At 49.7% G+C, this 15,170-nt stretch overlaps 1 protein-coding gene across 1 annotated transcript in view; it reads left to right on the top strand.

The window, feature by feature from the left end:
- The window catches only part of LOC132082091 (voltage-dependent N-type calcium channel subunit alpha-1B-like), a 316,197-nt gene that overhangs the window by 222,417 nt on the left and 78,610 nt on the right, over positions 1 to 15,170 (top strand). Inside the window, exons 20-21 of the mRNA XM_059486140.1 lie at positions 5,969 to 6,031; positions 13,633 to 14,457. Of these exons, the coding sequence (XP_059342123.1) occupies positions 5,969 to 6,031; positions 13,633 to 14,457 (888 nt within the window). The remainder of the gene's footprint in view (positions 1 to 5,968; positions 6,032 to 13,632; positions 14,458 to 15,170) is intronic.

The raw sequence follows: 15,170 nt of genomic DNA on the forward strand, positions 1-15,170 counted from the left end.
CCCTAAGTCTTGCAGGGGGTGCTTTGCAGCCCCTAAATATTGTATAGGGGGATGGTCTGCAGCCCCTAAATGTTGGACAAGGGGTGGTTTTTAGCCCCTTAGTTTTGGATAGGGGGGTGGTTTGCAGCCCCTAAGTCTTGCAGGGGTGGTTTGCAGGCCCTAAATTTTGGACAGGGGGTGTTCTGCAGCCCCTAAATATTGGACAGGGGGGTGGTTTGCAGCTGCTAAATAATGTATAGGGTGTGGTTTGCAGCTCCTAAATCTGGAACAGGGGGTGCTCTGCAGCCCCTAAATCTTGAACAGGGGGTGGTTTGCAGCCACTATCCCTTGAATACCTCTCTCCAGCACAGTAGGGCTGATTGAGGGACCTTTTGGCACCCAAATCCACCCCAACAGTTAATTTCTCCTGCTCTTATTCCCCTGCTCTGAGGGTGGAGCAGGTGTCAAGACCATGGCAAGTCCTGGCAGATCAGATCCAGAGCTGGACATGCTAAAAGTGCTGGGTGTTCTTAAGAATGGGATTTTTGATGAATGGAAATATCACCAGAACCCAAAACTTGGGTACAAAGAATCCAATCCCTCTAGGATTCAGTGAGCAAGGCCTGAGAAAACGGGTATTGAGCTCCTGCAAAGGTGGCTCTACCCAATCAATCTCTATTTGTACTTTTCCCTAAGGAATATTTTTTTGTTGTTTGTTTTCTAGTTTAATATTATTTTCCCAACCTGTGGAAATGGATTTCTGTAACAGCAGGCATCGATGGCATGGATGGATGTTCTGAAAACATTGAAATTTTCCCTGCCTGCATCAGTCCAAACAGGTGGTGGCAGAGAACAGCATGACTTGGATTTTCTTGATCACGATGTTCACGTTGCCAGTGTCCCCACAGAGGGGACAAAGCTGGCCCTGGGCTGAGCCTGCTCAGGACTCACGTTGGCTGTGCTGCCTCAGGTGCTGTTTCCTCCCTGCCCTTGCCAGTCCTGCTCCCAGCACTGACTGTGGCTCCCCTAAAGCTCCTTCCAACCCTTCCCACAGGGTTGGATCCCCCACCTCTGGCATTTCTCCCCTGCCAACACAGGGTCAGCTGTGCCTGGAGAGGAATTTTTTGCACTCTGTCACTTACAGGATTTGGGGTTTTTTTAATTCCATGAGGTAATGGATTACAGTTGCAGCTAGATGCAAGGGAATAATTTAATCACCTGCCCCAGCCTCCCCTCCTAAGCAAGCTCCACCAAATTTGCACATCCAGTGCCTTGGAATTGTCCCCTTGTCCCCCTTCCTCTGCTCTGAGCTCCATTTATTGTGCTGGTTACTGAACATCATTTCCTAAGCATCAGGAACTGGTTATTATCCAGTGTTACCCAGGCTCTGAAGAGGCACCTTCACCTTCCCACCTGGAGCTGGGAATTGCTTTGTGATTGATGGACACCAGGGATCTCCTTTAATAACAGGCTCATCATTGCAGTGATGGGGAGGGATCGTTCATCATCTGCCTCACAACATCCTGCATTGCTTTGGAGCTCCAGAAATGTCCTCTCTTGTATTCAGAGCCAGATTGATCTTTCCTTGCCTTTGTCAGGGTGCCCTGAATACAAGAGAGGACGCTTCTGGGTTGAGATGATCTGTGGCATTTTCAGGGTCCCCTGTCATTGAGAGGAAATGATGAATCTGACTGCATGTTCTTAGAAGGCTAATTTATTATTTTATGATACTTTATTATATTAAATTATATTCTATTATTACAATATTATATTATTTATTATATTAAAGAATACTATACTAAACTATACTAAAGAATAGAGGAAGGATGCTTACAGAAAATTATAAGATAATAATGAAAAACTCTTGACTCTTTCCAGAGTCCCAACACAGCTGGACCATGATTGGTCGTTAAGTAAAAACAATTCCCATTAAACCAATCAAACAATGACCAGTTGGTAAACAACGTCCAAACACATTCCAAAGCAGCAAAACACAGGAGAAGCAAATGAGATAATATTGGTTTCTTTTTTCTCTGAGGCTTCTCAGCTTCCCAGGAGCAAAATCCTGGGCAAAGAGATTTTTCCAGAAAATATGACAGTGACAGTCCTCCTCCACCAAAGGGATTCTCCTGAGCAGATTTGTCTGGCCACAGTTGGTTTATCACCCGGTGAACTCTAGCCTGAAGGATTTATTTTATGGTTTCTCTGGATGAAAAGTGAGGCTGGTCTGGAGTTCCTGCCTCATCCAGCCCCCAGCATTTTTCTGCTCCACCAAAGGGACCTGAGCAGATTTGTCTGGCCACAGTTCCTTTTTCATATAGTGAACTCTTTTCTGAAAGATTTATTTAGGATGAAAAAGTGAGGCTGGTGTGGAGCTGCTGGTTCATGCAGCCCCCAGCATTTCTCTGCTCCACCAGAGGGACCTGAGCAGATTTTTCTGACCACGGTTGATTTTTCACCTGGTGAACTCTAACCTGCAGGATTTATTTTGTGGTTTCTCTGGATGAAAAGTGAGGCTGGTGTGGAGCTCATGCCTCATGCAGCCCCCAGCATTTCTCTGCTCCACCAGAGAGCAGATTTGGCTGACCACAGTTGGTTTTTCACCTGGTGAACTCTACCCTGAAGGATTTCTTTAGGATGAAAAACAAGGGTGATGTGTTGGTTCTGTCACTGTTTGCAATGTTTGGCTGAACACAGGAGGTGTGTTTGATTCGAGCCCATTGTTTCACTCTTCTTTTTTTGTGATTATTTTTTGTTTGTTTGTTTTCCGTTTAGCATTTTCCTTGCTTTGTTGTTTCTGGAGGTGAGTTCTGGGTTTGTTCAGCCCCTCTGTGTCATTTGCCCTGCTCAGCCTCTGCACCTGAGGGACTTCACAGAGCCAGGGGTCCTTAGGGCAAACCATTGGTGCAGCTTCCTTGGCAGCTGGACCAGGGACAAGAGGACAATTCCAAGGCACTGGACGTCCAAAGCACTTTTTGGTGCCACTGCCAGTGGAAGGAGGAGCCCTCAGGCTCATCCCTGTGGGTCACACAAAGACCCCAAAGCAAAGTTGAGGTTTTTTCCTGCTTCTGCCTGGCCTGATGCCTGAACTCCCCATGTTTGGGTTCCTGTCTGCCTTCCCTGTCCCAACCAGAGCTGCACCAATGGCCCGTACAAAAGGGGTTGCCATGAGCTCATCCTGCCCCAGGCAGGGCTCACCTGGCACCCACAGCATTCCCCAGTGCCCCCTCCTCACCTTTGCTTGGGGGAAGCCTTTTTCATCACCTCTAAATTTGTAGGAGCCTGCCAGGTAATCAGCCACACTTGGAGGAACTTTTTGCATTGAGGTTTGAATTATGAGGTTTGGGGTTTTATTAATTCCATGAGGTAATGGATTAGAGTTGTAGCCAGATCCACGGGAATAATTTAATCACAGGTGTGAGGTGTGAGTTTTGGGTGGGAGGAGAACCTGGGTGGTGCATGAAACCTGGTGGGCAGTGGCAGAGACAGCTCCTGGACGTGGGCACCAGACCTAAGCACAGTTTGTCACACTGCCCACTGCTGTTCCAGTTATCTGTGCTTCCCAGGACAACTTCCCAGCCTCCAAGGACCTCCTGCTGTCTCCAGGACTGGTTTCTGCTGGTCCCACTGGGCTTGTTCACAGAACTGGTGCTGTAATAGCAGTCCCACAGGGGGACAGTGCCTGTTAGTGTGAGCAAGGCAGAAAAGCCACCAGAGGTGGCACCTCAGCCTCTTCACCCTGACCCCTGTGGCCCTTTTGTACAGGTCTGGGGATGCAGGGAGGGGGGAACTGCTCTGTTTCTCCAGGTTTTCCATCTCAGAGGTTCCATGTTTTCCTTCTGTCTCGGGAGTACCGTGGTGATTTCCACGTCTCTGTTGGGCTCTGGGCACCCAACAGGACCCAGCAAGAAGCTACCTGAACACCCAGCCCGTGCCCTGTGCTCTGCTGGGGGGTGTAGAGTAGAAGAGGTGTTCTTTTCCTCTTGCTGGTTGTGGTTTCTTCCCTCTGCTCCTCCCCTGGAGTGTGTCAGTGTGTGAGGTTCTGATTCCTCCTGTGGGTTTTCCTCTGTGTCCTCACCGTCGGTGTCACCCACAGCCACTCTCTGGGCTCTGTCCCTCCTTCCTGGTAAGTAGCATCTGGTGAAAATCAACTCCTGCTGTCGTTTTGCCCTGGAAAAGGAGGCTGGGCTGGCTCTGTGGTTTCACACATGGTGGTTCCAGGCAAATTTATGGTTTGAAAAAGGCAGATACAGCCACGGGAGCAGAGCGGTGAGCCTGGAGTGCTGCAGGACTTATGCCACATTCCCTGCCCAGGTGACAAGGACAGAGCGTGGCTTTCATCCTGCCCAGCACCAAACGAGGCAGGGAGACACACAGAGGCTCATCCCAGCCTTCCACTGAGGGATGTTCATCTGCTTTCCACAATTTCCAACAATTAAACCCAAAATCCCCATATGTACTGCACAGTGCTGACTCCCAGGTCAATCAGGGCAGTGTTCTCCTCCATCCCAAGTTTTCCCAAAGGAATTCCTTTGTTATGCCCTGCACTCAGGGGCTTGTTCTCTGCAGGATTTTGTTGCCAAAGAGTAAAAAGGTCTCCAGCCTGAACAACTTGGAAATTATAATTTCCTTGGTTAGCATGCAGGACATGCCACCCCCACTCTGCCTCTGCTCCTGTTTCATTTGGCACCAGACAAATACAGAAATCCTGGGGTTTAGGTAAAATACTTCACCTGGCTGCTCAGCAGATTATTTGCTTCAAGCAAAACTTTTACGATGCCTTCCATAATTTTTCTTATATTCACTCCAGGTTTCTGAACCTCTGGATTTTGTGTTATATGCAGTAACTGAGCCAATATTTCTGTTCAGAACAATCCATTAATTTTAATAAACGTATATTTAAACCTCTACTTCTATGATACCCAGAAAACATTAGATTTTAACTGGGCCTTCTGGTTGGCTAGAATTGATTGTTAACAGATTTAAATGCTTGTGAAAGCAGGAGGAAAAATGCTGCAACTGAAAAGGCAAATCAGGAGGTGAAGGGATTTTATTTTCAGTCTTGGGGAGGGTTTTTGGAATGCTGTAGATTGATAGAAATTATCATTAGAGCTAGGAAAAAATTAATGCCTCAACACAGGATCAATCAGGATATTTAGAATCCCGGTTTTCTGTGAATTGCCTGCCTTTTCTATGTGATTCAGTGATTTCCATATTTAAAACCCCCCACAGAAATGGTGTGGAGGAGATGGAGGAAAATCTACAAAATTCCTTGAGCTGCAGGAAGCTCCTTTCACCCCTGGGCCTTGCCCCACTGGAGCTGCAGCAGAGCTGAGGTTTTTAGGCCCAATTTTGGGCAGTCTGAGCCAGGCCCATCCCAATCCCTGTCTGAGGAGAGAGGTAGGTGCCTCCAAAGAGCCCATCTGAGGCAGGGACTGAGGAGAAGTTGTGTGGTACCAGCTGCTGGAGCTCAGGTGGATTTTGGAGCCTGGGGTCCTCTCTCCAGCTCTTGCTCTGTGCTAAAGCTTCCTCCTGGTGCCAGGAGCAGGAATTAGCAAATGGAATCCTCTTCTAAATGAGGATTTGCAGCACAATCCCCCCGTGGCTGCAGCCAGGCCTCCCCAGGGTGGCAGAGGTGGCTCCTGCAGGACGTTGGCGGTGTGAGTACCAGGGAGCCATGGAGCTCCATGCTCATTGCGTGCCTCTTGGTCACCTCTTCCTTTTGGCTCCCTTTTGGACTCTTTGGTTGTGTCCTCATTCTCCAGAGGGTGGTGTGTCCATCGTTTCCACAGCCCTGGAGCTTGCCTGGTCTCCTCCCTGTCTGCACCCGACAGGACGTGGCCTGTACGAGTCTCCTCCCGATGTCTTTTATGGTTTCTCTGCCCGTTTGGTTTGATTTTCCTTTTGGTTTGGTTTTTTTTTGGTTTTTTGGCTTTTTCTTTTCTCACTTTTTGTTTTCTTTGTTTGTTTTGTTTTTTTGCATGTGCAGTTTTGTAAAGCAAACTCGAGGTACTGTATCTCGCAGCTCGTCAGTCTCCAGCGTAAATTCACCGTGAGTTGCTCTCTGTTACGATATTCACTACGTGGATTTCTCATTTAGAGCTCTGTCAACCTCCCCTTTCTCCTGGTGCCTTCACTCTTCCTGTGTTCTTTTTCCCCAAAAAATCATTCCCATCATTGTGGAAAGCCTCCAGACCAACATCCAGGGAAAGGACTGGAAGGTGTCATTGTCATTTGATGCTTGTGATTTGTGAGCAACTCTTGTGTTCCATACATTGACTGTGACTTTTCCCCCTCTTCCTTCCTCCATTTTTCTCCCTTAATTCCTTTCCATCATTTCTCCTGAACTCTTCTCCTCTCTTCTCCTGTTTCCCCTCGTTTGATGGTTTGTCTTGTTCTCACTTGTATTTCTTTCTGTTCTCTGTGTTTACTCTGTGCTGGGCTGTTTGCTTTGATGTTCCACCAGTGTTTGCACTCTGGGTTCCGTGGGAGAATCAGGAGAGCTCTCTTGGAGGGAAAACTGGAGGAGGACTTCAAAAGAATTCTGGAAACGGGGTCCAAGTGAGACTAAATTGGAAAACTCTTGAAAAGCTGGTTATGTCTTTGCTCTCTGACCTTCTCGAGCTGGAGCTTAAAGCGACAGATTTTGTCCTAATGAGGCTCTTGGCAACTCCTCTGGAGCTGGAGTTGAGCAAACACAGTGGAAAACTCTCTCTCACTCCATGTGCTTCCTCCCAATCCAATCCTGCTGGCTGTGCTGTGGGTCAGGGTGTGCTTTGACACCAACAGGTTGGTAAAAACATCATTTCTGCTGCTGACTAACCCCAAAAACTCCTCATCAGCTCCTGTCCCACCCCCATGAGTGTCCTTTGGGTTATCCTTTAACTGTGTGACCTTGTCTTTCTTCTTTAATGCTTTTGGAGACTCAAGTAAGTGCAATTCCAGCCTGGGGGTTTGTCCTGGCCCCACAGCAGGCACCAAGGTACTGTGAAGCCAAGGACCTTTTCCAGCAGCTTTTCCAGCAGCTTTTCCTCCCTGATATTCCCCTGGGTGTTTGGGGGTTCTTTGTGCACTGGTGGATCTTGGACAAGCTGGGATTTTAAATATGTTGATGCTTTATGTGAGTTTAACTTCTGTGACCAAGACTGAGCTGTTGTGACTGCCCAAAGTAGATGTAACCTGTCTGTGCCCAGGTCTGCTGGCTCATGGGGAAAATTGGGGGAATAAATTAGATTTAGTCATCTTTTGGATCATTTCTTCCAATGTATTTCCTGACTGCTGGGAGTTTTGACAGACAAAAAGGTGCAGAGAGGGCTCAGTGACACTTTGGGTGCCTCCCACCCTGACAGGATGGAGAAAGGGAGGTGCTGGGAGCTGCCTTCAATCCAAAATTCCAATTTCCCCCAGCAGAAGATACGCCATACTGCTCCAAATCAGTGTTTTGCCAACTGGCCTTTAAAAAAAAATACAGATTTTGTCCTCTTTTCCAAATTTCTAGAGGCAGAGTTGCCTTTTATAAAAGGATGAAATCGAAGTGCAGGTACCAAAATCCTTTTGTAAGGAGGATTTGGCCACATTTTGAGGCAGTTTTTATTGGGATTTGTTGTTAAATCCCAACCAGAACAGAGAATTTAACTGCTGTGACCAAGACTGAGCTGTTTTGGCTGCCCAAAGTAGGTGTGACCTGGCTGTGCCCAGGTCTGATGGCTCACAGGGAAAATTAGGGGAATAAATTAGATTCAGTCATCTTCTGGATCATTTCTTCCAATGTATTTCCTGGGAGTTTTGACAGGCAGAAAGGTGCAGAGATGGATGAGCTGAATGTGCTTTTTTTTCCTCAGTGAGTTTTAAGGAGTGTTTCCCCCAAAACCTCCAGAGAGATAAAACATTGGGCTTTGTGCACACCAACCCCAAAGTGAAATATCCCATTGTGTTTTCCAAGTGGAAAATGGAAACATGGAGTGTATGAACCCTGAGTTCATGAACAGAAAATAGGATTTGAGCAGAAAGGTTTTGTTGTATTTTAACTACAAATTCCCTTTTATCTGAAACACAGAATTTCACAGCCAGTGTGTAATGTGTAGTTATTTTTAACACTGAATTATTATCTTTCCATAGGCTGCTTTCATTCATTATTTACTGCAGCAAAATGTTAAGGATTTCCATGAAGTGCAGCAGTGATTTCAAAGGTTATGGGAACAAAATCTTGAATCATTAAGGAGCACCCTAAGATTAGAATCTGACTAAAAATACACTTCCCTTTCTTAAACAAACCACACAGTGCTTGCAGGTTTTATTTATACCAATATTAGTCACTGATTCATTAATATGAATCTTATTTGACTCTCCAGGAATTGCAGGGTTTTCTTCCCAGCCACAGGCAGGAGTTGTTTGGTGATGTTTTAACCCAAGGAAAACCAGTGGAGCTGGTACCAGCAGTGATATCTACAACATTTCCAGCCTGGAGGGTCTGGGGATAGAGAAGAGCCTTCAAAGAGTTCCAAATATTCCTGAAAATAGGGGTGGGGAGTAAAGCAGTGAATTACCAGCAGTGTTTGTGGGATGTTGGCAAGTCAGGAGTGATTTACAGAGCAGTTTCCTTAATGGCTTCAGGAGCGTTTTAAGCAGCCAGCAGTGAGCAGGGTTCAGACGAGCAGTTGGCTTTATGTTTTTTGTGGAATTTTATGGGTTTTATGGATTTTTGGTTTTTTTGTAAAGCAAATATTGGTTATCACAAATCCTCTTTTTGATCAGTTCAGACAAGCCCTGCCCTGCTCGAGGTGTAGCTGGGCTGTGCCTGCCCTGATTTGTGCAGAATTCACTGCCCCAAATGAGGGGGGAGCAGAGGAAATAATTTTTGCCCTGTTGATGTTTTTCCATCTCCTCTAAACCCCTCCTGTTGCTGCATCTCCTCCTGGGCAGGGGGCTGGGCTGAAGCCCTGCTTTGCTTTAAGGGGTGCCATAGATCAGCTCCCAGGCTGTCCCCATGCCCAGGGAGCACCAGGAGAGGAGGAGCTGCCACAAATCCCGAGCTCAGTGGCTGTGGGGACTCAGAGAGAGCCAGGACTGGATAAATCCAGCTGGACAAACACCTGCCACTCCTGCTGCTGCTCTGGCTCTGCAATTCCCAGTGCTGTCCCCATGGGGCCCATGTGCTCAGGTGCTTTGCCCCCATTCCCACAGCATCCCTGGCTCTGGCTCCTGGGTGGTGTTTTTGGGATGACAGGATTGAGGAGGACAGGATTTGAGATGCTCCTCACTGCTCAGGTGTGGTGGTGTTCACAGGGGTCCCAGGATGAGGGAAGAGATGAGAATGTTGACTCCATGTTTCAGAAGGCTGATTTATTATTTTATGACATAGAGTAAATGAAATATTAAAACTATACTAAAAGAATAGAAGAAAGGATTTCATCAGAAGGCTTGAAAGAAATAGAAAGGAATGATAATAAAATCTTGTGACTGATCAGAGAGTCTGAGCCAGCTGACTGTGATTGGCCATTAATTAAAAAAAACACATGAGACCAATCAAAGATGCACCTGTTGCATTCCACAGCAACAAATAACCATTGTTTGCATTTTGTCCCTGAGGCCTCCCAGCTTCTCAGGAGGAAAAATCCTAGCAAAAGGATTTTTCATTAAATATGTCCGTGACACTCTGGAGATGGAATTGAGCTCACAGGTGCTGCGTTTTCCTGTGATTGGGTTTTTACCACACTTTGTAAATATCCTGATTTGCCTTTTTAAAAATGTTTTTTGAGTGTTTTCCTTGTGGAAAGAGGAATGGCTGTGCAGGCATTGCCTCTGCAGCTCCTGCTCTGGAGCTGTTGGTGCCCAGAGCCAGCGGGTGGCTTTGTGCTGGGGGGTTTGGCACTCACCTCCGTGGCTTGTGTCAGTGTTAAGGATGCAGCTCATTTCCAGGTGCTGGGAAATTCCAGCTTGGAATGTCAGTGCCTGATTTACCCAGGGATCTGAGCTGGGTTGATGTGTGCACTGCCTGCTTCCTGCAGGTTCTCAGGAGGGCACTTCCCTGGCAGCACCTCTCACTTAGCCCTGACTGATGAGCAGTGGGAACAGATCAGAGATCATTTAAAAGCTGATTTATGTCCTTGGTGGAACTGAAACACAAGTGCAAAACCCCTCCTGCAGTGGCACAGCTCATGTCAGAGCTGGGCTGAGGATCAGCACTGAATCCCGACCTTCCTCCTCCTCACCTCCAGCCTGATTGAAGGGATTTTCTTTCCTTCTTGGCTGGTGCCTTGGTTTGAACAGACAGGTGTCTGCTAAGGAAGGCAGGAGCCTCTCTTGAAATGGAAAATGTAAATCCTCCTTCTGAATTATTATGATTTTGAAATTAAGAGGCTCTCAGGCAAAGATACAGGAAGAAAATAACAGTTCTTTAATAGGAAAAACTAAAAATACAAATGCAATAGTACAAAAAAAAAAAAAAAAGAAAACAAATGACTGTCAGGGTCAGAGCAGTCCCTGCCCCCTGTGTGTCAGGGCGGTGTCCCAGCCCCATCCCATGGGGGCTCAGCCCTCCTGCAGTGCCAGCTGTGGCTCTGCTGCAGCAGGGATCCTGCACAAGGGGGGAGTTTTCCTCTGCAGCTCCAGGGCTGCTGCAGATGGGCCTGGGCTCCCTCTGGCCATGCAGGGCAGCAGAAAGCTGCTCCTCTGGCAATGCAGGGGGCAGAGGCTGCTGTGCTGTGCCAGGCTCAGATTGGATCCAGGCAGGAATGCTTGGCTCCTGCCCTGGGCGCAGCATCTCCCCATGGGATGCTGGCATTGGATCAGCCCTGCAGGGACACTCAGTGGCCATGGACAGCAGAGATCTCCTGGAGGGAGGGTTGGCTGTGGGAGAGATAAAGAAACAACTGCCCCATGGACAGCAGAGAGCTGCCCCAGCTCTGACAGGTGGGGATAGAACACACAGCCCCAACCACATCTTGCATTTCCAACAGCTGGGATGGGCTCAGCACAGGCAGCAGGCACAGGCTGTGTCCATGGGAGCTGCCTGAAGATTTTCTCACTGTTTTCCTTTGGGACACTGAGCTTTGTGTCCCAGCCCTGCTGGTTCCTGTCCCATGGCAGTGGAGCACAGGATGGAGCAGGGGGTGCTTGTGCTCCTCCCTCTGCTCTTGGGTTTTAGATAAACTGGAAGTTTCAGCACGAAGTCACTTGTCTAATGAATCATTAAGGCTGATAATCACCTCAGTGCTGCCCAAAGCACAGGACAGAGGCCGGTCCCACCCCAGGACTTTCACTATGGAGTGAGGAATATTCCCTAAGGACAGAGGTGTTTGTGGCAGCATTCAGAGAGCTCAACCAGGCACAGAAAATCCCTCAGCTTTCCTGAGCCTGGCTTTGAAGAGATTTGTAGCCCAGTTGGGTTTAGCAGAGCTAAAACCCCAGGATGCCCAGCACAGGCAGCTCCATCCCTGTGAGAGCTCTGCAGAGCTTTTCCTGTGGCTTCCCATGGGAAATCCTTGGACAGGGCAGCAGGGCTGGGCAGTCAGAGGCTCTGCACATTCCTCATTCCTTCTCAAACCAAGGAAAGCTGCTGATGAGTGAGAATATTTTAATTTTTCATTATTTTGAGCTAAAGAAAGTGGTGAGTGCCCACTGTAATGGGGCTATTCATCCTTGAAGGGAGCTCTGCCTCGGGAGGAGCCTGTCCCCCCTTGAGTGTGGGATTTGAGATGAACAGGGCTCTAAGCCATTTGTCCAGGACCTTCTGGTATTATTTACATTTAGAACTGTGATTTTTATCACTTGTTTTCCTGCCATGGTGCAAATGGGGGACTCAGCTGCTGGACAACGAGTCCAGAACTTGGCAACAGGGCATAGATATTTAATTTTGGTGATCAGCTCTGATTTTGGGACTAAATGAGGTTTCTTCACATCTGCCTGGGTGCTCTCATGAGGGCTTTTAGTGAATTTTTTTCTCTTTAGCAACACCAGGCAGCAGCAACCTCAGTAAAGAAACAATTCCCCAGCAGAGCCCAGAGACACAAAACCGTTCTGACAGCTCCCACTGTGCCACATGAGCGTGGCTGGACGTCACCTCCCCGGGGTCTGTGCACGGTGACAGGGACAGACAGTCCCAATCAGCACCAGAACACGCAAAAGCTGCTTTTTTCCACTGCCAGGGGAGCCCAAAAATGCGTAAGGAAGCTGTGTTTGCCTCCCATGTGGGCTCTGCTCCCTCCAGCTGCACAGCTCAGCCTGAAGTGTGGGGAATGGAGGTGTCAGAGCAGGCTGGGAGGAGGGAAATGCCTTCCCTGGTTTTGCTAGAAAAAGTTTCATTAAGGAGGTGCTGAGCCTCCATGAGGTTAAATCCAGAACTCACCCTGGCAGCCAGTGGAAAGTGGAGTTTGGCTTGAGGTTTTTAGGAGAAAAAGAAAAAGTTGTCCCTTCACAACCTTCAAACCCTGGTTGTTTTTATGGTCACTTTGAATGTGGTGGTGAGAACCCAAATGCTGTGCTGAAAAAATCCAAGCGTTCAGGCCATGCCAGAGGAGGTGTCCTGGCCACAAGAGGTGACAGAGATGAGCAGGTGTCTCCAGGTGGTCCCATCTCATCTTCATGTTGGGATACTGAGATGGGGAAGGCTCTGGAGGGCCCATGAGGAGCAGCTGAGGGCTCTGGGGTTGCTCAGCTGGAGCAGAGTGAGGGCAGAGCTCCCCGGGGCTGCAGCTCCTCCCGAGGGGCAGCTCCCATCTCTGCTCTGGGCCAGGGACAGGAGCCAGGGCACGGCTGGGGCTGGGCCAGGGCAGCTCAGGCTGAGCTCAGGGCAAGGCTTTGCCCCCAGAGGGTGCTGGCACTGCCCAGGCTGCCCAGGGAATGGGCACGGCCCCGAGGCTGCCAGAGCTCCAGGAGCCTTTGGGCAGCGCTGCCAGGGGTGCCCAGGGTGGGGCTGCTGGGGGGGCTGGGCAGGGACAGGGGCTGGGCTGGGGGATCCTGGTGGGTCCCTCCTGCTCAGGATCTTTCATGGATCTCTGTGTGACTCTCCCACTTTTCCTGGTGCACAGGACAGTTTTCCTTTCCTACTTTGACTTTTCCTTTCTCCATTGATGTGTGGGCTGGCTGGTCCATGCTCACCTGGAAGGATGCTGTGGATTTAGAGCAGTTTTAAACCTGTTCCTGAGCCAGCAGGGCAGCACAGCTGGAAAACAAGCCCTGGGGCTGGCTGGAAGGGGAAGGGGCTGGTGCATCCTCAGGGACAGGTTTGATTTTCCCTGCTGCTCCTGCTGATCTAACTTCTCTTGCTCACCACTAATTTCCTCATCCAGATATTTCCAGGTGGGGAGAAAATGCTGCTAATTTTGGGAAGCTTTGCGGGCTGTTCCAAGGCTCTGGCTGGGGTGTGTGATTTTTGTGTGCTGACGTTTTAATCCTTCAGACTATTCCCGAGGCTTCCACATTTCTGAAACACAGAATAACTCCTTTCCAGAGGGCTGATCTCATAGTGTGTGGGCAAACTAACACGGATGATCCTGCTGGCTTTCCTGCTTATGTTCTCTCTCCATCCCTGTTACTCCTTTGGTTTTACCCTCTAATTCCCCACTTCAGCTGAAAATTCCCTTTTTTTTAGTTGGCATTTAGGGAATTGGCGCGAAGTTGGGTGCTGACTTATCACCTTTCTCCCGCCCTTAGCAAGCAGCAGAATTCCTCCAAATCCAAGTCGGTTTGGGAGCAGAGGACGAGCCAGATCCGGATGCACAACTTCCGAGCCAGCTGCGAGGCGCTGTACAACGAGCTGGACCCCGAGGAGCGCGTCCGCTACGCCACCACCCTGCACATCCGTCCCGACATGAAAACCCACCTGGACCGGCCGCTGGTCGTGGAGCCCCGCAGCGAGGGCAGGAACAACCTCACCAAGCTGAGCCCCGTGGATGTCCAGGAGGTGGTGGAGCACCCCAAACCCACCTCTGCCGATGGGGCAGAAGCGCCAAGGAAGCACCACCGGCATCGGGAGAAGGAGAAGCTGGGAGAGCAGGAGAAGGGAGATGTCACCAAGGAGGAGAGCGGCGAAGCCGGGGCTGGCACCAAGGAGGAGCGGCACCGGCAGCACCGGAGCCGCAGCAAGGAGGTGGAAGGGGGCAGCAAGGAAGGGAAGAGCGACCGTACCAGGGGGCAGGAAGGGGGCAAGAGGCACCACCGGCGGGGCTCGGTGGACGAAGGGGGTGAGAAGGAGCACCGCAGGCACCGCAGCCACCGGCACTCCTCCGACCGGCCCAGCAAGGAGGGCAACGGCACCGCCAACGGCGCCCGCGGCGAGCGGCGCTCCCGGCACCGCGGAGGGTCCCGCTCCGGGAACAGGGATGGAGAGCCCGGCGCCAAGGGGGACAGCGGAGAGGAGCCCCACCGGCGGCACCGGCTCAGGAACAGGGCCCTGTCCACCTATGAGTCCGTGGAGAAGGACAGCGGGGAGAAGGAGGGGGAGGCTGGCGAGAAGGAGCACCGCAATCACCAGCCCAAGTGAGTGGGTGCTGCCAGGCCCCGCCTGGGTCAGTTCAGGGGTCATAAAGCCCCAGATGTGTTCCAGGAAATCCCTTATGGCCTCCCCGTGGCATTCCCTGCTGTCCCTCTGCCCACATCAGCTACCACCACAACCTGCAGTGGGGGAGCGTCAGGGGGTAGGACAGTGGGGACAGACGGAGACGAGAGATCTCTGGAGCCAGGTCTGGAACTTGGGGTTTATTGCAAAGGGCCTGGGTGCAGGGCCCTGCTGGGAGCTGCCAAACACAGCTCAGAGCAGGACTGAGAGAAGAGAGGGGGAGAGAGGATGAGAGGGTGAGAGTGTAGAAGGGTAAGAGAGCAAAGTTCCCATTACAATACAATAAATGTTCTTCTGTGTTGAATATTCTAATTCTCACTAACCAATCTAGTACAAGATACAAATCCTATAGCATTTCCATACAGCCTATAAGAATCATTACATTACCACACTGTGTTACATTTTAAACCCTACAAACTCCTCTTTGGGCCCCTTCTGCCAAGCTGTAGGGTCTGCTCTGACCCTTGGGCCTGTCTGCAAGCAGAGGGTGTTGTTCCATCAAAAGGGGATCACCTTCAGCTGGCCACACCATTGTTTTCCAGTTGTTCAGTAACTGAGGGATCTCAAAGCTTGCTTTCATTTCAATCTCGCTTATAGTTTCTATATTCTCAAAATCTTTTTCCAGGCAATCATA

This window comes from Ammospiza nelsoni, chromosome 20 (genome assembly GCF_027579445.1).
Source record: "Ammospiza nelsoni isolate bAmmNel1 chromosome 20, bAmmNel1.pri, whole genome shotgun sequence".
NCBI classification, from domain to species: domain Eukaryota; kingdom Metazoa; phylum Chordata; class Aves; order Passeriformes; family Passerellidae; genus Ammospiza; species Ammospiza nelsoni.